The sequence below is a fragment of the Sus scrofa genome, chromosome 14 (assembly GCF_054392235.1).
Source record: "Sus scrofa isolate SSC_HxYL_T2T_F1_AM1 chromosome 14, Sscrofa_HxYL_maternal_Yorkshire_Landrace_v2.0, whole genome shotgun sequence".
Classification (NCBI taxonomy): domain Eukaryota; kingdom Metazoa; phylum Chordata; class Mammalia; order Artiodactyla; family Suidae; genus Sus; species Sus scrofa.
This window is the reverse complement of record NC_139396.1, coordinates 111,477,014-111,501,254: the sequence shown is the minus strand read 5'-3', so window position 1 is coordinate 111,501,254 and position 24,241 is coordinate 111,477,014. Positions and strand designations below refer to the sequence as shown.

Sequence of the window (24,241 nt, the reverse complement as noted above, 5' to 3'; positions counted from 1 at the left end):
AAAAAAATTTATAGAAGACATAGGAGAAAACTTGAGTTAGCAGTGAGTTTTTAGATACAACACCAAAAGGGTGATCCATTTTTTTTAAAAATTCAAAACTTCTGAGAAAGTCTCTGTTAAAATAATGAAAAGTTATGGACTTGGAGAAGTTCTTTGCAAAATACATTTTTATTTTTGAATTGTATGAGCTTTTTATATATCCTAGATACAAGTGACTTAATAGGTATAAGATTTGCACCAATTTTCTCCCATTCAGCAGGTAGTCTTTTAATTTCTTGATTATGTCCGTTGTAGCACAAATGTTTTTCATTTGGACTACATCTAGTTTATCTATTTTTTTCTTATTTACAGCTATGATTTCTTCTAAGAGTTTATAGTTTTATCTCTTATATTTAGGTCTTTGATAGATTCTTTAATTAATTTTATTTTATTTTATTTATTTTTTCTGCTGTACAGCATGGGGACCAAGTTATACTTGCATGTATATATTTTTTTCCTCCCTTTGTTCTGTTGAGATATAAGTATCTAGACATAGTTCTCAATGCTACTCAGCAGGATCTCATTGTAAATCCATTCCAAGAGCAATAGTTTGCATCCGATAACCCCACACTCCTGATCCCTCCCACTCCCTCTCTCTTCCCCCCACAAGTCTGTTCTCCAAGTCCATGATTTTCTTTTCTGTGGAGATGTTCATTTGTGCTGGATATTAGATTCCAGTTATAAGTGATATCATATGGTATTTGTCTTTGTCTTTCTGACTTATTTCACTCAGTATGAGAGTCTCTAGTTCCATCCATGTTGCTGCAAATGGCTTTATGTCATTCTTTTTTATGGCTGAGCAGTATTCCATTGTGTATGTATACCACTTCTTCCTAATTCAATCATCTGTCGATGGATATTTGGGTTGTTTCCATGTCCTGGCTATTGTGAATAGTGCTGCAATGCACATGCGGGTGCATGTGTCTCTTTTAAGTAGAGTTTTGTCCGGATAGATGCCCAAGAGTGGGATTGTGGGGTCATATGGTAGTTCTATGTATAGGTTTCTAAGGTATCTCCAAACTGTTCTCCATAGTGGCTGTACCAGCTCACATTCCCACCAACAGTGGAGGGGGGTTCCCTTTTCTCCACAGCCCCTCCAGCACTTGTTATTTGTGGACTTATTAATGAGGGCCATTCTGACTGGTGTGAGGTGGTATCTCATGGTAGTTTTGATTTGCATTTCTCTCATAATCAGCGATGTTGAGCATTTTTTCATGTGTTTTTTGGCCATCTGTATATCTTCCTTGGAGAACAGTCTATTCAGGTCTTTTGCCCATTTTTCCATTGGTCGATTGGCTTTTTTGCTGTTGAGTTGTATATGTTGTTTATATATTCTAGAGATTAAGCCCTTGTCCATTGCATCATTTGAAACTATTTTCTCCCATTCTGTAAGTTATCTTTTTGTTTTCTTTTTGGTGTCCTTTGCTGTGCAAAAGCTTTTCAGTTTGATTAGGTCCCATGGGTTTATTTTTGCTCTTATTTCTATTGCTTTGGGAGACTGACCTGAGAAGATATTCATGAGGTTGATGTCAGAGAGTGTTTTGCCTATGTTTTCTTCTAGGAGTTTGATGGTGTCTTGTCGTATATTGAAGTCTTTCAGCCATTTGGAGTTTATTTTTGTGCATGGTGTGAGGGTGTGTTCTGGTTTCATTGCTTTGCATGCAGCTTTCCCAGCAATGCTTGCTGAATAGACTTTCTTTTTCCCATTTTATGTTCTTGCCTCCCTTGTCAAAGACTAATTGCCCATAGGTGTCAGGGTTTATTTCCGGATTCTCTATTCTGTTCCATTGGTCTGTCTGTCTGTTTTGATACCAGTACCACACTGTTTTGATGACTGTGGCTTTGTAGTATTTCTTGAAGTCTGGGAGAGTTATGCCTCCTGCTTGGTTTTTGTTTCTCAGGATTGCTTTGGCGATTCTGGGTCTTTTGTTGTTCCATATAAATGTTTGGATTGTTTGTTCTAGTTCTGTGGAAAATGTCCTGGGTAATTTGATAGGGATTGCATTGAATGTGTAGATTGCTTTGGGTAGCATGGCCATTTTTACAATATTGATTTTTCCAATCCAGGAACATGGAATATCTTTCCATTTCTTTACATCTTCTTTGATTTCTTTGATTAAAATTTTATAGTTCTCGGCATATAGGTCCTTTACCTCTTTGGTCAAGTGTATTCCGAGGTATTTGATTTTGTGAGGTGCAATTTTAAAAGGTATCATATTTTTGTATTCCTTTTTTAATAGTTCATTGCTGGTATACAGAAATGCAACTGACTTCTGAATGTTAATCTTATATCCTGCTACTTTGCTGAATTTATTAATCAGTTCAAGTAGTTTTGGGGTTGAGTCCTTAGGGTTTTCTATGTATAGTATCATGTCGTCTGCATACAGTGACAGTTTTATCTCTTCTCTTCCTACATGGATGCCTTTTATTTCTTTTGTTTGCCTAATTGCTGTGGCTAGGACTTCCAAAACTATGTTGAAGAGCAGTGGTGAGAGTGGGCATCCCTGTCTTGTTCCAGATTTGAGTGAGAAGGCTTTCAGTTTTTCTCCATTGAGTATTATATTTGCTGTGGGTTTATCATAAATGGCTTTGATTATGTTCAGGAATGTTCCCTCTATACCCACTTTGGCGAGGGTCTTGATCATGAATGGATGTTGGACTTTGTCAAATGCTTTTTCTGCGTCTATTGAGATGATCATATGGTTTTTTACTTTTCTTTTGTTAATGTGGTGTATGACGTTGATTGATTTGCATATGTTCAACCATCCTTGTGAACCTGGGATGAACCCCACCTGGTCATGGTGTATGATCTTTTTGATATGTTGTTGGATTTGGTTGGCTAAAATTTTGTTGAGAATTTTTGCGTCTATATTGGTCAAAGATATTGGCTGATAGTTTTCTTTTTTGGTGGTATCTCTGTCTGGTTTTGGAATTAGGGTGATGGTGGCATCATAGAATGTCTTTGGGAGTGTTCCTTCTTCTTCAACCTTTTGAAAAAGTTTAAGGAGGATGGGCACCAGATCCTCTTTGTATGTTCGGTAGAATTTGCCTGTGAAGCCATCTGGTCCTGGACTTTTATTTGTAAGGAGTGTTTTTTTGACATATTCAATTTCATTTCTAGTGATCGGTCTGTTCAGTTGGTCTGTTTCTTCTTGATTCAGTTTTGGCAGGCTGTAAGATTCTAGATAGTTGTCAATTTCTTCCAGATTGTCAAATTTTTTGGCATATAGTCGTTCAGATTCTTTAATTAAATTTTGTGTATGGTAGGAGGGAAGTGTCCAACTTCATTCTTTTGCATGTGGATATCAAGTTGTCCCAGCACCATTTATTGAAAGGACTATTCTTTCCACCATTAAATTGTTTTCAGACCCTTGTTTAAAATCAGTTGACCATAAATATGAGTGTTTATTTTTGAACTCTTGATTCTATTCTAGTACAGAATAGAATTCCTCAGGATGCAGGAATTTCAATGCTAAAACTAGGATAATCTCAAGAAAACTAGAATTTGGGTCACCCTACAGCTTAATAGATCTTGACCAACTACTACCTATGTTCCTCTGTCTGAATCCCCCAATTCTACGTTTCATTGCATCCCAACCTCTCAACTACTGGATCTATGGTTCCTTTGAATTATCACCATAGAAATCATTTTTTGCTCAAGAGAAAAATTCAAACACCATCGAAAAGTGTAAAGCAGAAAGCAAATGACTCCAAAGTTTCATTCCTACCCTGCAGAAATAATTCCTATTATTTCTAAAAAATTTGACACATATATGCATCTTTCCTTTTGATAAGGACACAAGTGAAATTGAAACATGCATACAGTTTAACACCCAGCTACCACCAGTCATTTCACAATACATGCAGAGATCCAGCCTTTAGCTCTATTGAAGATTGGGTCTGCTGGGAAGGTCTATCAGGGAATGACACATATCAGGAGTAGGCTGAGCGCAGGGAGACTTTGGATTGCACTGCAGGCATGACAAGACCTCAGTTGGCTCCACACTTCCGGGACTGTACCTCTATACCCTGACAGTGATCAGCCATTGATGGTGGCTGCCCCCCAGGGAGGTAGTGTACCTTCAGTGATTAAGTTTCCACAGGAAACAGAGTCTGAGGGCTGTGTGTCAGCAGCTGGGGAACACCTGAGTGGCACAGCAGAGCCCGGTATAGGTCATCTCTGGATTTTTTTTTTTTTTTTTTTTTTTTTTTTTTTTTTTTTGCTATTACACATAAGCCTGTGAATACCTCTTTCTCTGCAAATTAATGCAGTTGCAAGATATACCCTCTAAAACCAACTCCTTGCAACTGGGGGTGCATTGTGTACTCCCCTCAGTCATGGTAGCAGCTGCCTCTGGAAGGTGGTACTCTTCTCTCTGCTCAGGCTCCATGGGTTGATGGATGGGAAGGCAAGTTTGTCCCCTCCCTGCAAGACAATGTCCTACCTGTGCCAAAGAAGGTATCTCCAAGGGGCTGTGGAAGAATGGGAAGGGATTTAAGCTCTTGGCTATGAATGTGCTTGAATGTATATTTAACAGTCCATTATTTGACCACTTGCAAAAAGTCCTTATCCTCTAAATTTGCCATCAGGGGTCACCAGGAGGAGTCAAATGCTTTGAAAGCATATTTCTGGGCTTATTAGCAGTCTGGGGGTCTTAGAGGTGGAGGATGGAAGGTTTACCACACAGTTACCATATGGCATATCACCTGTGCCTACATTCTCACTGTGGAAACAGATGGGGGCCACTTAGTGTTATACAACCTGGTAGGCTGGGTTGAGATACCAGCTTAGCCCCTGGTAGCTGGTGCTATGGTACACATGACACACCACCTCCAAGCCTCACTTTCCTCTTAAAACAGGAATCGGCAAACCACTTTGGGGTGGCGATCTATGTGAATCATAATAAGGGGGTCTGGTGTATGGTGGGTACTCAGAAAATAGTAACTGCTAGAATAATAACGATGGCAACAACTGCAGTGGGGGGGAGGGGATGTTGCTACTGGGTTCGTTGTGCTCCTTGCCACATCAGGACTCATTCTGAGACTGTGTGTGTGCAGGGATGGGAAGACCCATCCTTAACTGAGGTGGCTGGTCAGACACCTTGGGACCCCCTAGGTCCAGATCCAAGTGCCCACTGAAAAGAAGAGAAGTCATCCCTCTGTCAGTTCCCATGATGCTACCTGTGGCCATTGTCCCCCTTTCTCTGAGCCCAGAGTTCTGTGTTCAAACCTTTGCCTTAGGACGTATTCTTCAGGCAACTCACAGTGCAGGGAAGGCCAAGGCCTAGAGTCTATACAGTGCCTTTCTGTAAAAGGCAAAGATGCCCCTTCTTCCAGGCTGAGTCAACCCTAAGCCTAGACTCATGGCTTGTTAAGCAGAGTGCCCCCACCCCCATGCTTCTTCAGCTAGGAATACTTTTGGCCAGGCTTAAAATGCCAGGCTCCACCCAGGGGTCCTCACAATCTTTGCCTCCAATTATTAGGTTGAAATCTTCATAAATCCCTTGGGATATCAGTGGAGACAGAAATTCAGAATTGAAAATTTGGAAAGAGGAGCAAGGTGTCATGGGTACAGGCTGGAGCTGCCCCCATTGCATTATCCAGGGATAGAGTAAGACCCTGCACAGTCCATTTTCCCTGCTTTCTCTGAAACCCAGTCTGGGTCTGGGCCCAGAATGGAATGCAACAGTCCCTGCCTTTATTATTTTTTCTTGCCCAATTTCCCTGGCTACAACTTCCAGTGCAATGTTGACTTGTAAGAGCAGATATCCTTTTAAATCTTTTGAGACCTGTTTTGTGGCCTAACATTTGATCTATCCAGGGATGTGTTCCCTGTGCCCTTAAGAAGAATATGTCTTCTGCTGTTGTTGGATGGAGTGTTCTATAGATGTCTGTTTATAGTGCCGTTCAACTCCTCTGTTTCTTTGTTGATTTCTATCCATTATTGAAAACGGGATGTTAAAGTTTCCAATTATCATTGTTGCATTGTCCATTTCTCCCTCAAGTATATCTATTTTTGCTTCATGGACTTTGGTGTTGTATTATTAGGCAAGTTATGCTTATAACTGTTACATATTGATGGATCGACACTTTTATTAATATATAAATATTGTCCCTCTTTCTCTCTTGTAATAATTTTTGTCTTAAAGTCCATTTTGCCTGATTTTAGTATAGCCAATCCAGCTCTCTTTTGTTACTGTTTGCATAGAATATCTTTTTCAGTCCTTTTACTTTCAACCATTTGTATCTTTTAATCTAAAGTAACAGTATTTAGGAGTCCCTGTGGTGGCTCAGTGGGTTAAGAACCTGATATCTCTGTAAGCATCTGAGTTTGAGTCCTGGCCTTGCTCACTGGGTTAAGTATCCATATATGTATGTGTAACTGAGTCACCATGCTGTACAGTAGAAAATCGACAGAACGCTGTAAACCAGTTATAATAGAAAAAAAAATAAAAATCATTATATATATATATAGTGTATATATAGTATCCAGGGTTGCTATAAGTTTGTGTCATAGATCTCAGATGCGGTTTGGATCTGGTGTGGCTGGCTGTGGTATAGGCTTCAGCTGCAGCTCCAATTTGACCCCTGGCCTAGGATCTTCCATATACTGCAAGTGCAGCCGTAAAAAGAAAAAAAAGATAACACTATTTAGAGAGCACATTATTTTTAAAAATTAACACTGCCTACCTCTGTCTTTTATTTGAAGAGTTTAATTCATTTAAATTTAATGTAATTACTGATAAAAAAAAGTATTTACTCCTGCTGTTTAGCTGTTTTTTTCTGTGTTGTATCTTTTTTGTTCCTTATATCCTCAGTTATTGACTCCTGTTGTGTTACATGGATATTGTCTGTCATACTCTTTTAATCACCTTGTTGTTTCTTTTACTGTATATTTTTTGGGGTTGTCTCAGTGGTTGCCTTATATCTTTTCTTTTTTTCTTTTTAGGGCTGCATCCACAGCATATGGAAGTTCCCAGGCCAGGGGTCAAATTAGAGCTGCAGCTGCCGACTTACGCCACAGCAGGCACAGCCATGCGGGATCCGAGCCACATCTGTGACCTACACCACAGCTCACAGCAATGCCAGATTTCTGATCCACTGAGTGAGGCCAGGAATTGAACTCAAGTCCTCATGGATACTAGTCGGATTCATTTCTGCTGTGCCACAATGGGAACTCCTGGGATTACATCTTGGTCTATGTCAGTCCAGTCTGGATTAATACAAATGGCATACAAATTTTTTATTTTATTTATTTATTTATTTATTTTTGTCTTTTTGCCATTTTCTTAGGCCGCTCTCGCGGCATATGGAGGTTCCCAGGTTAGGGGTCGAATCGGAGCTGTAGCCACCAGCCTACGCCAAAGCCACAGCAACGCTGGATCCAAGCCACATCTGCAACCTACACCACAGCTCATGGCAACGCCGGATCGTTAACCCACTGAGCAAGGGCAGGGATCGAACCCGCAACCTCACGGTTCCTAGTCGGGTTCGTTAACCACTGTGCCACGACGGGAACTCCAAATTTTTTATTTTTTATTGAAGTATAGTTGATGTACAATATTATGTTTCAACTATGCAGTATAGTGATTCACAGGTTTGAAAGATTATACTCTATTTACAGTTATTATAATCGCGTGTGTGTTGTACAATACTTCCTTGAGCCTATCTCACACCCAGTAATTTGTATCTCCACCCTACTACCCATATTGCTCCCCCTCCACAATGGTAACCACTAGTTTGTTCTCTGTATCTGTGAGTTCACTTATTTTTTGTTACATTCAGTAGTTTATTTGTTAGATTCTACATATAAGTGATATACAGGATTTGTCTTTTTCTGCCTAATTTATTTCATTTAACATAATGCCCTCCAAGTCCATCCAAGTTGTTGCCAATGGCAAAATTGTATTCTTTTTACGGCTAAGTAATTTTCCATTGTATATATACACTATATCTTCTGTATCCATTCAACTGCTGAACAAAAACTTTTATATATCCTCATCATTACTCATTACATCAACATAGATTTATCGTTTTTATGCAGTTATCTGCATAAAATCAGACAAAAAAGTTACAAGTAAAAAATGCATTATTACCATCTTACATATTAACCTATACCATTACTTTTTCTGATGTTATTTATTCATGTGGCTTTGAGTTACTGTCTAATGTCCTTGTGTTTCAGCCCGAAGGACTCCCTTTAATGTTTCTTGTAGGGCAGGTCTGCTAGCAATTAACTGTCTCAATTTTTGTCTGTCTGAGAATCTGTTAATTGCTTCTTCATTTTTAAGAATAATTTTGCCAGATGTTGAATTTTTGATTGACAGTTTTTCATGGAGCCTTTTGAATATGTCGTCTCCCTGGAGACTAAAGCAAGGCCACATGTGTATACCAGACCCTCACCAAAGTGAGAGCTGTACACCCAGACAGGAGCTGTATTTGAAACAGATGAGGAGGAAATAAAGGTTGGGAGGAAAGAAGTGTTTGCTGGCAGGGGGGCTCATCCAGCGGCATGTCCTGGGTGAGCTGTGATTACCGTCGGTCATGGAAATATGACAATAGGCTGTAGAAAACCAGCCATGGTCTAGAAGGAAGGCCTGTGGTTTCTAGTCTGAGACATACAATGATTAGCTTTGTGACATAATTGGGGAAATAAGGAAGGAAATGCCATCTGTGAGAGACAGTGCCATCCATGCTGAGTAAGGAAGATTAGGCAGTGAGAAAGGAGAGGAATGTGAAAATGGGCTGAGAGGCATGATATGGGCATCACTTAGAATTCTGTGGGTTGCAAGTCACAGAAAGGCAACCCAATCCAGCTAAAGCCAGAAAAGGGAATTTATTTGAAATATATCAGAGATTTACAAAATCCTTTGGGAGCTAAAAAACCAGGCTTGGAAAAGAGCCAAGCATGATGGTGGCTCTGGAGGGCCTAAAAGCAAGAAGTATAAGGATCATCTTCTCGCAGGGATGGTGTGGTCAAGTCAGCCCAGCAGGACACATCCACTGCGCTAGAAAGCACCAAGGTCACGTCAGGACAGCGTCACTGCTGCCAGTGCTGGGACATCCATCTGATCATCTCTCAGTCTCTTCATGACACACTCCAGATTAGATCAAACCCCAGCATCTGATGGGCTGAGTCCACGTCACATGCCACATCGGACTGCCTGCAGGGACCAGCAGATCAAAGAGGGAGGTGGCGGGGGTCGCTCCAAAACAAGGGCCAGAAGTCATATAGCCCCAAAGAGAGTCCCATTCCCCTACAACAAATGTTATGAAGGAAAGGTGTGATTTTTGAGATAAGGGGAGATCCGAGGGTGTTTGTCAGTTTGGAGAAGAGAACCGGGGAGGGAGGGAAGGATTAAAGATGCAAAAGGAGGGAAAAGGGTTGGAAGAGCAGAAGGAGTTTGTGTGCCAGGTGGGGGCCGGGGGTGGGGTGGCTGTTCCAGCGGAGGAGGAATCTTGACTTTGGGGAGAGATGCGAGCTGGGAGAGAGGGCGCCTGGGAAATTTCCATTCCTTCCATCTGTTCCAATCCCTGCCCCTCCACAATAAGCAGGTGTTTTCACAAGGGAGAAGACTTGTTTTTTAATAATGCAAAACTGACCAAAGTGGTGATTCATTATTTTCTAAAATCTGACTCTTTGGGGGAGGGGAAGTCATTTCAGACCTGCTTCCTGGTTGGACCCTGGTGAGGGCAGGGGTTGCCATTTGGCCTGGGCAGGCTGAGGCTACCACCAGGTCCCCTGCCCCCTACTGTAAGAGAAGGGGGACAGCTCCTTGGAACTCAGTACCTCGTGTTCCCAGGGCCCAGAAGCCCACTAATGACATAGCATTTCCTTCTTTCCTCTCAGCCTCTGACTGCCAGAAGTGGGCACTCAGCATGGGACTCTGCCTGGCCCAAGGTGTCAGGCCCAGTGGGATGGGGTCCCTCCTGCCACTTCCAATAGTGCCCTGAGGGAATTCCACATGCTCCTGGCAGGGCTTGTCCCACTGTGGGTTCTACACACCCTCTAAAGGGAGCTTTCCCTTCTGAGGAAATCGCAGTTAAGACTTTGCAGCTGAATAAAACCTGAAAGCTGCCCAATTAAATGGGGAGCCCCAACGGTTCCCAAGCGGAGCTAAGAATCTTAGGTGAGTAGACTTGGTCTGAACCCAGCGTTTGCAGAGGCATAAAAATGAGGCCTGCGAGGTCAGTGGGACTCCATCTCATACACACAGCTGACTGCTCAGTGCCCCCTTCAGGAAAGGGCTCACTGCCCAGCTGAAAGGAATCGGGTTGCCTGCTGGCTGTTAGCTCTTTTAGGGTCAGCCTCGGCTATCAAGCCAGCTTTATGCTCTTTTATGGATGCTTCCTAGCCGAGGTCACACTCCTCTCCAAGAAGGCCTCCAGCTATGACTGCGCAGAGCAGTAGTACACAGGCGTAACCACCTCCCCCATAGCCAGACCCCCTCTTCCAGGCCATCTTCCTCAGAGCTCCCAGGTGGGCTGGCAGAGATGCTGTCAGGTTTGCACATGAGTTGGGCACTCCTGTCCCACCCCACTTCTGCTTCCTCCCTTTTCCTGAGCAAGCATTCATCCTTCGTAAAACTCATCTCTGCATCTGCCACTGGAGAACCCAGCTAGTACATCACTCATTCATCCACTCAGTGCAAAATTAGCTGTCCCTGTCACCCCAGACATCAGCTGTCTGAACATTAGCTGTTGAAAGGTGGAAGGTGATGGGTGGCAAGTGCCACAGTGGAGGTTTGAACCAAAAGTTATGGCGTCTGAATCAGCCCGGTATCCCTAAGCCACCTCTCCCCATAGCCCAGGGCTGCAGGTCACAAGTAAGGGGCTTTCCAAGCAAAGCTTCTGTAATCTGGTCTGAATGCTCTTGCTGGCCCAGTGTGTCTGGTGTTCCAAAGCCTAACCCTGAATTCTGCATCTTTGTCCTTCTAACACTCTGCCCAGAATCCCAGGACACCAAATACCCAGGAAAGCAAGAGTCCAGGGCTCTAGACCCCTCCTGGGGGCCTGAGCTGTATATGAGAGGTGTACCGTAGACTGCAGTGTGTGGACAAGACTGAAATGAAAAGCCAAGCTACACATCTGGAGGAGGCCCTGGGCCAAAGGACAGAGACAGACTTCAGGCCAAAGGCAACAGGATTGAGGCCAGGAACAGTGGGCCAGGAGAGAGGCCCTGCCCTCTTCCCTCTGGGACACAGCAACTTGTAGGACCCAGGTGCCCAAAGGGGAAACCAGGGCTTTGCTCAAATTACCAGCAAGACAAGGCCACCAAAGTGGGAGAAAAGTACACCTTTGATGAATCCCACACAGTTTTGTGATTAAAGAAATCTAGAAAGAATATTTTAAAGTCAGCATACTATAAAAGTTTTGTTTATAGTTTACGTTTAAATTATAGGTTATAATATTTAAATTATGGGTGATAAATATGAGTAATTTAAATTTTATATGTCTAAATTATGGGTAAGGTCTTAATGGGGTCTGGCAGGAGGCCCTTTAGAAGGTTTGAGTGGCCTCAGGCTTGGGTGATGACAGAGAGATTAAAGGTGCCAAACTCTAACCATGGGGCTCCAAGCAGGGAAGTGACACTGAAATAGGGTCCAAAAGGAGGCATCCAAGCCTAGGAGGTAGAGAAGGGCAGGCAGAGAGTGTATCTGAGGGGAACGTCAGCTGAAGTAACAAAAAGGGCCAACTGTAATGGCTCTCCTCACAACCATCTGAGATGTTTCTGGTTGACAGTGGGGACTGGGCTCACTCAGTCATTTAGGGACCCAGACTGCTGCAGGGCCTCTGCCATCTTCTACGTGGAGCTCCCATGATGGCCCCAGAAAAGGGAGACAAACCTGGAGAGTGTTGGGGGAGGGGGTTTGCAGGCCAGGCTTAGAAGTGGCCCTATCATGTGGCTCATGAACAGTGGCCAGGGCCCAGCCACTGCAAGGAGGCTGGGGAATGTCGAGCATTCTGGGTGTGCCCAGGAGGAAGGGGGGAAGAGAGCTTCGTGGAGAACAAGCATCCTCTGGCCACAGCAGGGAGGCGACAGTGACTAGGACACACAGAGCAAACCTGTAGGTAGGGGCTGACCAGAGATGTGCTGGCAAATGCCTAACAATGGGCTCTCTGGCAGGAAAGAAATTTAAGTCCTGATCACGTCAAACAGTGATCAATATTGAGGCTGCAAGAACAAAGAGCTTTATTTGGGAGGGTCTTATGTGTTGCAATTCAGGAGACGTAGATTCCAAAGCATGTTCCAGGGAAGGGACAGAGTCAAGCTTATAAAGCTAAAAACCACAAGGCTGTACTCTGACACAAGAAAAGAAGTATTTGTCCTTAAGGAATAGACTGTCATGAATTATTCTAGGTTATCGCAAGTTTCTAGCAGGTGTTCTGGATGCCTTCGTTAGGATGATATGAGTCAAAAGATCGGATTCCATCCAGGCTGAGACTACTTAAGCCACACTTCCTCATGGGCCTCTAGGCTTCATTTTAGAGCCTCTCTTAGCAATACTGGCTGCATTTTGATTTCACGATTAATAGCATTTGCTGATTTTCTCGGTGTAAATACCCCCTGTACCATCAGCTTCAAACTACAGCATGATCACTGAGCAAGAGTTGGGAACAGATGTGTGGCAATAGCCCAATGTGTAATTGAGTTAGGGTTCTTCAGAGACACAGAATCGATAGAAGAGATATATGCATATATAAATATACTCAAGGATATAACCCCAAAATTTATATGGAACCGTAAAAGACCCATGATTACTAAAGCAATCCTAAAGAAAAAGAACAAAGCAGGAGGCATAACTCTCCCAAACTTCCGATGATACTATAAAGCTATAGTAATCAAAACAGTATGGTGCTGGCACAAAAACAGACATATGTGTCAATGGAACAGAATAGAGAGCCCAGAAATAACTCAACATCTATGGTCACTTAATCTTCAACAAAGATTTACAATGGAGAGAAAAGGCAGTCTCTTCAGCAAGTGATATTAGGAAAGTTGGATAGCCACATGCAAATCAGTGAAGTTAGAACACTCCCTCACCCCATACACAAAAATAAACTCAAAATGGCTTAAAGACTTAAATATAAGACATGGCACCTTAAAACTCCTAGAAGAGAATGTAGGCAAAATATTCTCTGATATAAATCATACCAGTGTTTTTTTAGGTCAGTCTCCCAAGGCAATAGAAATAAAAGCAAAAATGAACAAGTGGGACCTAACCAAACCTAGAAGCTTTTGCACAGCAAAGGAAACCATAGACAAAACAAAAAGATATATCAATCTCTTGATATATGTATATACAGAGCTCCTCCTCAACTTACAGTGGAATTATGTCCTGATAAAGGCATAGTAAGTTGAAAAAGCATTTACTAATACACCTAACCTACTGAACATGCCACCCTCGCCTACATTGAATGTGCTCAGAACACTTATGTTAGCCTATAGTTGGGCAAAAATCATTGAACATAAGTCCTATTTTATAATAAAGTGTTGAATATCTCATATAATTTATTGAATTCTGTACCAAAAGTGAAAAAAACAGAATGGGCTGTATGGGTCTAGAATGGTTGTACGTATACCTGTTGTTGTAAGTTATTGGTCATCATTTCAGGGCTGACTGGGGGCTGCAGCTCTCAGCCTCTGCCCAGCATCGCAAGAGGGTATCATCTGGCATGTAGCCAGCGAGGAAAAATGAAAGTTCAAAATTTGAAGTCCAGTTTCTACTGAAAGCGTGACTGCTTCCACACTGTCGTAAAGTCGAAAAATCATAAGCCAAACTATCATAAGTCAGAGACTGTCTCTTTATATCAAGAGCTTTATAGCAAGGAATTGGCTCACACAATTATGGAGGCTGAAAAGTCCCCAAATCTGTAGTTGGCAAGCTGAGGACCCAAGAGAGCTGAAGTAGTTCTAGTTTGAAGGCCCACAAGCCAAAGACCCAGGAAGAATCAATTTTCAGTTCTAGTCCAAAGGCAGGAAAAAGCCAGTGTCCAGACTTAGGACATTTAGGAGGAGTTCCTGTCTCTTCCTGGGAGGGTCAGCCTTTCTGTTCTATTCAGGCCCCCTCCTGACCATGAGGCCCACCCACTTCAGGAAGAGCAATTTGGTTTAGTCAGTGTACTGATTCAAATGTTAATTTTGTCCAGAAACACCCTCACAAACACACCAGAATAGTACTGGGTACTAGTCTGGGTACCCCAGGATGCAAACAAGATGACATCAAAATCAACCATCATAATAGCATTTTCACAATACAGATATGATAGAAATAATCCTAAGACTGTAGGTAATAATGTAGCAAGTAATGAGAAAGTGATGTCTGTTGAATGTGTTATTTGTTTTTAATATAATTGTGTTTACATAATTTAATTTCAATGATGTCTGTGTTGAAATCGAAAAATTTCTAAAAATTTAACATTTGGTTCTCAGGGCTATTGGGACCAGCTGGCTGGTCCAGCATACCAGTGGGATGGACAGAGTAGTATGCTCAGACGCTGGAGCCTCAGCTGCCTGGCAACAGGAACTGAGAGCACCATAAACAGGGGTCGGGGACACTGGTGCCAATGACCACTGAGGAGGCGTCTCAGACTCAGAGTAGCTGTGTTTTCCCCCTCTGCCTCTGGAAGAGCATATTCTGTCCTCCCTGCGGCTTTTGGACCAGGGAAACAGGCCTCAGCTCTCTATATGACGTCTTGGTATAAATCAGAAAAAGACTCACTCACCCCTTTGGTGCTAGAACACATGGCTTTGCCAGCAGAGCCCAAACCCAGCCCCACCCCTACTTCTAGTAGATGCCTTTGTACAGTGCACAGCCTATACAATGGTACCTGTAGCTCTGGGTGGGATGGAACTGTCTGTCTCCAATTAAACCATGAGATAGAGTCCCCTTTCCACTTTCTGACTGGGAGATTGATTGGCAAATGTGCTTTTCTCTGAGAAGAAGCCTCCCCTTGAGGTATCAGCGGGTAAACTGCTTCTGGTGGCCCCAGGCTCATGGATATGCAGTTACCTAATAAAGCAGTGGTTTTGAACCCTGAGGCCACACACTGGATAGCTGGAGGAGCTTTTACATCTTCTGATGACCAGTGTCCGTGCCAGACAAGTTAAATCAGAGCCAGTGGGGATAAGACGCAGAAGTTAGACACAGCCGAGTTTGAGAAGCACTGACTGGAAGCCATCCTGGCTCTGGGCCAATGATGTTGGTGGGTGACCCTCCCACCAAGAGGTGTGCATTTCTGTAAATGCCTTTTGGATAGTTCTGCCCTCCCAGCCCTCTCCACTCACCTTTCAGCCCTTGAGGTGCCTGGCCCAGAGGAAGTGCAGAAAAGATGCAGGGCAGGGAACCAGTAAAGGGAGACCTAGAGCCTCTGCTGGAAGGCACAGCACTGTAAGAGCAGGCACTGGGCTATGGGAAAGGGGGCTACCTCTCTGTCTCAACTTCTAATTGCAGCCTGTATTTCCCCTCATTGGCCTCTGATTCCTGCCTGTAAGAGGAGTGGGGCAATTCCTTCGAGTAAAAGCTTACTCAGGAGGCCACCATGTTCAGCAGATCCGGTCGCCCTACCCTTGTCCTCACCCCACCCTCCCTCCCAGTGGCCTCAGAGGGGGGCTGGGGGGGGGGCTCCCAGGGCCCTTTGGTACAGAGTTTGTAAACTTCAGGGAAGATGATGCTATTGCCCTTTCTAGCTGGAACTCATGGATCCCCTCATTGGAAGACATACTGGAAATGTGGTCCAAGGGCAGAGAGAAGGAAAGAGCTATCTTGCTCCCCGCGCCGTTCTCTGGTGCAGAATCTGAATTAGCTCCTGCCCTTTTCCCAGCTTTACTTCTGGGTTTGGGCTCAGAGCCTCTGTGGTTTTTGTCCAGTTCCAACTCTGATCCCCAGAAAAGCGGGTGGGTAAGCTTGGTGACTAAATATTATCCAGGGAAACAGCTGCACAGGAAAAGCACCCGGGAGCGGTTTCTTAACCAAAACAAGCTTGAGTGGACCCAAACTTAAGTCTTCAGGGCATTTTTCCTGCCTCTGGCTTGGAGGAAGTGGTCCAGGCTGCATTACTCACAGGCCTTCATGATTGCTCAAGAAGTTGTCACTGGCCACGGGACCTCGCTCTGTGACCCTGATGTCAACCTGAGATTTTCCAGTTCTGTATCCTCCCCTCTTCTGCTGAATGTTCTCTGTCCCTCCTGGAGCCAGCCTCTGCCTGGCCCAGAAGAAGCAGAAGGGTGATTCTCTTATTCACTGGTGTTTCTCGGATCTGCCCATCAAGCCCATGTTCCTTATGGGGTTCCTGGCCTGAGTCCAGCCTGAGGTTTGGGGCTGGGCATGTGGGAGGGGCATCAGGCAGTCTGAGGGACACAGATAAGAGCCCTGGGGAAGTGCTTCCCAACTCCTTCTGGGGTAGAATCAGGACAGTTTCACAGGGACTCACTTAGAAGGATCAGATTTACATGGCTGAAACACATACTCCAGAGAGAAGGAACTGGGAACACCCAGAAGCAGAGGCTCTGTGTGCATATGGTTGTGTATAGAATTAGCAAGAGATAGGTCGCAGAGGAAGGCATGGCCAACACCATAAAAGGCCTTGAATGTTATAGCAAACAGACTTATACTTATTCATCCCTTCTGAAGAGTGGCTGAAGGCCAAAATAAGTGACTTGATGCTGAGTAAGATAGCTTTGTCTCCAGGGACTCTGTTCTCTTCCTTCAACTTGGTCATTTGTCCCACCACATCCTGGTGAGTCCTTAACCTCTTCAATCCCCTTCCTCTCCATAGTCCATCTCCAGCATGGACTGCGGCAGTGGGCTCCCAGTGGACCCCCAGCCTCCAGGCCACCTTCCTCTCTAGCTGCTAGAGTTGATTACACATCAGTACAGCATTTGGGGATAGGTGGACATAGGGACCCAATGAGGATTCAGGGGGGCGTGGCCATACAAAACAGAGAGGTCACTGTTCAGATCACTTCCAGCTATTAGGAAGATCACACAGTACCCAGGCCCATAGAACCCAGCCCCAAGCATAAATGCCTAAGAGGGCACATGGGGTGATTTTAGGGGCACAAAGGCTGGTCCTCATGATGAGTTGACTGACGGCTCTCAAGGCAAGAACATTCACAGGAAGTGGTTGGAATTGGGGTATTTAGAGAGACTGGCATCACAGAAAAGAATAAGCTATAGAGACAGCGCAGGTTCAGGCTGAAAAGTCCCAAATGGATTATGTGATAAGACACTTAACATTTCTGTGCCTTATTTTCTCCATCTGAAAGCCATGATAAAGGCTTCTCTGCCTCAGAGAATTAAATGAAATACTGAATATAAAGCACCAAATTCAAGTACACAGTAGGCACCTAATAAATGAGAATTGTTATTGCGATTGCATTTCTTGGCAGTTTTTAAGATCTTGGGGCTGAACCCCCCAAAAGCTTCAACATACACTCTTTAGAATTGCACTAGCATTGGAGTTACCATTGTGGCTTAACAGTGCCAAACCCCACTAGTATCCATGAGGACGTGGCTTCAGTCCCTGCCCCTGCTCTGTAGGTTAAGGATCCAGAGTTGTGGTGAGCTGCAGGTGTAGGTTGTAGACGTGGCTGGGATCCAATGTTGCTGTGGCTGTGGCGCAGGCTGGCAGCGGCAGCTGCAGCTGCAATTTGACCCCTAACCAGGGAACTTCATATGCCACCGATGCGGCCCTAAAAAGACAAAAAAAAAAAAAAAAGTGCTAGTATTAAACAGAAACATGGCAATTAGCAGAGATTCACTCCTCGGTGAACAGTTTTTGAGATCCTACTTACTATGTGCAGGCCTTGAACATTCTTATTCCTGTCACCTTATTTAGGCTGCAGAGAAAGTTAACATCCCTAAAGGGCATTGCTGGGCTAGTCCCCTGAGGCTCAGAATACTGCCTCGGCTGCAAGCTTCTAAGACACACCTGTCTTTCGGCAGTTAGAATTGTGAGCTCATAGATGGCCTTCTGAGCCCTCCTGGTAGGGAATATCAGACAGAGCAGGTACCCCGTGGACGGACCCTGGAGGGGTCCTTGGCCTGCGGGATCTTGGCAACAGTCTCCTGAAGACCTCTCTCCCCTCCAATCCCCCTTCGGTATCCCCGGCCTTGGCAAGGCATGCAGGGGGCGGGGCGGCCAGAATCCTTTCCCTGAAACCTCTCGCTTTCTCCAGTGTGCGAAGCCACACGGAGGGCCCTCCCCTCGCAGAAGGCGGATCCGAGAGTCCGAGCCGCCCGCTGGGACCGTGGACCAGCTGGGGACTGCGTGCTCGCCAGGCTCCGCCCGCCCCGCCCTCCTCTCGCCTCCGCCGCCCCCACCCCTCGGCTCTGCTCCGGGATGGGCTGTGCCGCGTGCGCCCCAGCCTGGCGGAGGGACAGCCAGGCTGCCCCGCCCTGGCCCGGTGATTGATCAGCAGCAGTTACTGAGTCTCTTAATGGTTCGCTTGGATGGGAATTAATTCTGAGATGGATAAATAATGCATTGAGGTTTATGTAGTCCAAGGCAAGCCGTCGGTCTGGAGCCAGGAGAGGCAGCCGAAGGAGCCTCGCGGGTGACGCCCACGGCCATGGGGGCCCACGGAGCGGAGCATGAGGGGCAACTGGGCGAAAGGAAGGGAAAAGGGAAGTGGATGACAGCATGATCTGCCCAGCGACTGCGGTGGGGCAGTGTCAGGAATATGCTGAGCCCAAAGATCAGGCAAGCCCGGAGGGGTAAGTCCAACTTCCTGCGTCGGATCTGGGCACAATGTGTCTGCATCTGCTGGCAGAGGGGCCCGAACACTCAGCTGGCTGCCAGCTGGGGTCAGATGGAGCAGGCGTTCTAGAGGCATCTTGGTGACTGACAGCCCTACCTAGTGAGGCTCCTGGGGTTGTGGGGATCAGACCTGAGACTGCCAAAGGGCGGTGGCCAGCTTAGTGCCCCACTGTGCATGCGGGCTTCACCCCTGGCTTGCTCAAACTGACCAGGTGACAACTTTGGAAAAACTTTGTTTCTTTACTAAAAGGGAAATGCTGAAATGCTCAAGATTTGTCCTAGCTGCCAAGACAAAAGTGGCCTCAGGAGGAAGGGCAGTACCCTGGCTTCTCCAGACAGCCAGTGAGGATCCTCCTTCTGGCCACCTGGGAAGCGACTCTGCAGGAGCCCCTACAGCTGGGCTGCAGGAAGCAATTCTTCAGGCAGGCAGAGGATCCTCAGGGAGAACTCCCAGGGACCCACAGGGCCTGGAGATGAGGGTGTTGGGGGAGTAGATCCAGAGATCAGTGGGACATGCCTGTCGGGATGTCCCTGCAGGGGTGACCCTGTGGCACCAAGCTAGTGGTCCTGTAGCATGGCCTGGGGCCTCAGGGCAAGGCTTGGGGCTAGGGACAGCATCTCCCTGGACAGCAACTTCTTGGCCAGTGCAAGTATCATTTTATTTTATTTTTACCTTTAATCATAGTGGGTAATTTTATTTTTTTAAGATTTTAATTTTTTGTTATAGTTGATTTATAATGTTCTGTTAATTTATGCTGTACAGCAAAGTGACTCATATATTTTATATACATATATATATATATATTCTTTTTGTTACATTATCTTCCATCATGTTCTATCACAAGTGACTAGATACAGTTCCCTGTGCTAATACAGCAGGATCTCATTGCTTATCCACGCCAAATGCAGTCGTTTACAAGTATCATTTTAGATGAGAGATTCTGTGTTTTAAGGAAGGAGAATGTATGTGTCTTTTCAGGTGACAGTATTTGTGGAGGGCTGAGCCTCCCTTGTGAGTAAGGAGCACGAGGATGGTTGGTTGGGGGTGGGTGGAGCTTCTGCCTGGGGAGTTTGGAAACAGTGCGTGTCTCACCAGTGTTTGCGTGTTTGAGGCAGAGACCCTCCAGGCTTTTATGAGCTCACAGGCACACACCCAACTCATTACCACGTTGCAGGCATTTGGATGACTTTCCTGGGTGGGCTGACCCTCTAGAGTGTGGTCAGAGCCATCAGGACCCCTCTGTGAGGTTCTCCGGAACGAGCTGTCAACTGTGGGGGTCCCAGTGGGCAAAGGGGGCCTGTGCATGGCTCTGCCAAGGGGTAGGGTTACAAGCCTGGTGACAACCCAAGGGACGGGCCAGCCCAGGCCCTCCGTGAGAGTTTAGGTCTCCCCCTCCCACTCCTGTCTAACGCTGACCACATGTGGCTCCTGAGCACTTGACATGTGATTAATCCAAACAGAAAAATACACGAAATAGATTTGGATGAGTTAGTAGGAAAAAAAGAATGTAAAATATCTCAATAATTATTTTACATGGATTGCCTGCTGAAGTAACAATACTTTAGATATATTGGGTTAAACAAAATATATCATTTAAGTTCATTTTGCCTTTTTTTCTTTTACATGCTTTAATGCAGCTACTAGAACATTTACAATTTTGTATGTCGCTCACTTTAGATTTCTGTTGCATGGGGCTGGTCCAGAAAGAGAGCAGTGCTTCAGCAGTGGTGGTGTCAGGAAGCCTGCCTTTGAAATCTCAGACTTCTTACAAACATTTTGGTGGGGGGCGGGGGCAATGGTTCTCAACCGGGGGCAATGTCTGGGACATTTTGGTTGTTGCAACTGAGGGGTGCTACCAGCATCTAGTGGAAATAAGCCAGGGATGCAGCTAAACATCTTTCAATGCAGAGGACAGGCCCCCACAACGAAGAATTCTCCAGTTCAGGAGTTCCTGTCCTGGCTCAGTGGTGAATAAATCTGACTAGCATCTATGGGGACGCAGGTTCGATCCCTGGCCTTGCTCAGTGGGTTAAGGATCCGGCGTTGCTGTGAGCTGTGGTGTAGGTCGCAGACGAGGCTCAGATCCCACGATGCTGTGGCTGTGGTGTAGGCTGGCAGCTGTAGCTCCAATTCAGTCCCTAACCTGGGAACCTCCATATGCCACAGGTGCAGCCCTAAAAAGCAAAAAAAAAGAAAAATAAAAAGAATTCTTCAGTTTCTGCCAGTGCTAAGTTTGAGAAACTTTGTACTGGATGATATTATCTGGTAGGATATGTTAAAAGATAAAGTTTAGGTGCTGTCCGTCAGACATTAATAAGATAATCACTTAACTCGTAAAAATACATGATCATAAACCGTGACAAGAAGCCTTATAAGAGCATAAGAGCATGTACTACAAACGAAGCTTCCAGAGGAAGCAGGGGGTACTTAAGTTGTGAGCCGAAGAACAGTGGGGCTAACTAGGCAAATGGTGGTGGAGGAAGGCCACGTTCCAGGCAGGGATCAACATGTGCAGCGGCTCTGGTAGGACAGGGGTGCACGCACAGGGCCAAGAGGCTTGGGGCTGGAGACCAGGTCAGGAATCAGATCATGCAGGGTCAGACTTGCAGCTTAAGGAATGACACTCCCTAGGGACATTTCTGGAGAAATACAGTCCAAAATACATATGATATGCATGCCTCCAAGAAATCGGGTTCTGGTCAAAGGAAGACCTTTCCTTAAATTCATCCTCCTCTTTTAGAAGTTGGGCAGCCTACATGATATAAACGCAGCCAGTCTATAGGATGCAAATCACAGCCCCTGGTATCCAGGTACTGCCTTGTCCAGACTGCTCCAGACTATACATTTTCCAGATATACTTCCAGACTGTAGCACTACAAGGGTACAGTGAGTTGAGTGGAAAAGACCTGGCATCACTTTCTAGAATACTTAATAAAACCAGCCCTAGTCAGCTGGTTCAGAAGCCTCTGCTGCTCTGCAGATAGGGGCTTCCTAGGGACCCCTCCCCAGCATCATGTTGGCTGTTAGCTTCCTGGCAGGTCCCCACCAGGCCAGCCTGGAAGAGCTGGCAAAGGCTGCCATCACCCTACAGCCATCCTCATGTCTTCTTCCCAGGGAGAGGAAGGTGTCAGGATTGAGACCCTCTCAGGGAAAAACCCTGCTGTCACTTACCTGCATGTAGAACTAAGTTTGCTCTGCAGTCTGAGCGCAAGTTCTAAGACAGAGGCAGATGTTGCCCATACACACACATGATGACAACAGTAATTAAAAAAGTAGGGAGGCACCCAAGCCAGCTGGAAATGTCTCAAAACAGCCCAGTAAACTCAAACAGTGTTCTTGATTTTAAGTACCTCCCATTGTTCAAACTGATTTGGGAAAGGGATCCAGATTGGTTCCAACCATCCCACATTGGCCATGCATACTGTAATTCTTCCTTGCCATTGCCTGCTGAGGACCCGTTCTGACTCACTCTGGCTAGTCATGGCCTGCAGAAGCCAGACCAGGACATTTGGAGCCAGTGTGGTTGGCCCTGCCCTACTCAGCTCCTGCCTGGCTCTGAGGGTCCCATTTAGGGAGCCCTTCCTAAAGCCATGTCCTGCAAGTTCTACCTCCGCTGAGCCTTGTGGCCGTATTCCTAGAGTGAGTACGTGAATGAAAGAGACAGGTCGCTTCACCATTGCCAGTTTTTTTCAGAAGAAAAATAGAATAAATTCAATAAAACTCCATGAATTTATCACAGATCCAGTGGAGCAAGTCCCAAGGGCATGTGTTTGCACTGTAAAAATTGCCATTTATTTTTTTAAGATAGAAAATAAAAATGTAAGTTTGGCACCCTCTCTCCTGGGTGCAATGTGGGTGGTTTTCCAGAATGAGGAAGGGCAGCAGAGCCCCAGGCCATACCCTTGTCCTACGAGTACCACGCCCTTTGTGTACCCTCTGCTCACACAGCCCCCAGGGGTACCTGGTTCTCCCCATCTCTCCAGCCATGGTCAGAACAAAGCCCCCAAATACTTGACTCTTATGCTACCCCAATCCCCCGGGACTGCTCCCTCTCCTGAAATCCCACTGTCACAGGGACTGATTCTTCAAAGATTTGTGTATTCCTTCATTCTTGATTGAGGCCTCCTCTGTGCCCATTAGCACTGCCCAGAATACAAGTTTATTGATTTGGTCTTGCTCTTCCACAGGAATGAGGTATGGGAGGCGGCCCCATTGTTTTACCTCCCAGAGAGCTCTTATCTCTGCATGTTTCATTCAATCTCTTGTTATCATGCTCTGCCAGCTACTGGTCATTTCTAACCTATGGCAGTGACCCTCTTCTTCACCCCCATCCACTCACTACTCCAAAGCCAGAGCCGTCTTTTCAAGTGTAAACCCAACCTTGTACCCACCTCTAGCCTCCCTCCTCTAGTTCCAACTTGGAATCCTTTGGTGGCTTCCATTGCTCTTCGGGTTAAATACCCAAACCCCTCATCATGGCCCATAAGGCCCATCTTCTAGTCTAATCACTAGCCAAGCCCCTGGCCTCATCTCCCTCTGCAAGCTTCAGCCACACTGGCCTTCTTCCCATTCCTTACTGTTCCATGGGCCTCCTACCACAGGGACTGGGCGCATCCTGTTTTCCCACCTGGAATGCCTCTCTCTATAGGTCTGTATGTTACACAGACTCACACACTTAACTCCTGCTCACTCTTCAGTTCTCAGCTCAATTGTCACCAACTAAAGAAGAGCTCCCACACACCTCAGTCTACACTGGGTCCTCTGCCCCGTGCCTTCCCTGTCTTTGTGGCACTTTTCTCAGATTGTAGTTGTACATTCCTGAATGTGATTATTTGGTGAATAACTGTCCCACTGGACTGGGAGCTCCATGGGAGCAGGAGCCATTTCTGTTTTTGAATATCATCATGCCCCAACAACAGACACCTAGTAGACATTCAATTCCTATATATATTGAATGAATGAACAGTGAAGAAAGCATTATCCTGGGAGGCTGAAGCACTGTCTCTGGACCTAACTGGTCCAGGTTCTTAGGAAAGTCAGCCCTCCCTTGACTGACTTATATGTTGCAAATCTTTCCCAATTTGTTGCTTGCCCTTTTATTTCGGAGGCTTTTTTCCCCAGATGCATATAAGTTTTAATTTTTATGTCATCAATCTATCAATATATTTTTTTTTTTAGTTTCTGCCTTTGTTTAGAATATTTCAAAATAAAATTGATGTTGCTATTAAGGAGGCTCCTTCTTTTAAAGGAAATCATTAGCCCAATGAGCAAAGCTCTGGCAGCTTGAGCTATCTCCCTTCGAAGGAGTATCAGTGTCTTAGAGGCCCTGATGCATGTGCAGAGCCCGGTCAATGTTTTGGGGATGGAGAGAGAAAGCTCTGTGAGTGAGATAAAGTACTTTCACTGGCCTTATTTTTCTTCATTTTCCCACAAGAAAGT

General features: G+C 45.4%; 1 protein-coding gene across 11 annotated transcripts in view; it reads left to right on the top strand.

Moving 5' to 3' along the window:
* ARHGAP22 (Rho GTPase activating protein 22) overlaps nt 1-24,241 on the top strand; it is a 218,412-nt gene that overhangs the window by 29,906 nt on the left and 164,265 nt on the right. For 3 of the 11 annotated variants that reach the window (XM_084996519.1, XM_021073076.2, XM_021073074.2), the window contains exon 1: nt 18,371-18,758. The exons of the other annotated variants lie outside the window; for them this stretch is intronic. In XM_084996519.1, the coding sequence (XP_084852645.1) occupies nt 18,725-18,758 (34 nt within the window). In that variant the 5' untranslated portion in view covers nt 18,371-18,724. Of the gene's footprint in view, nt 1-18,370; nt 18,759-24,241 lie in introns of those variants that run through there. 11 annotated transcript variants of the gene reach the window in all.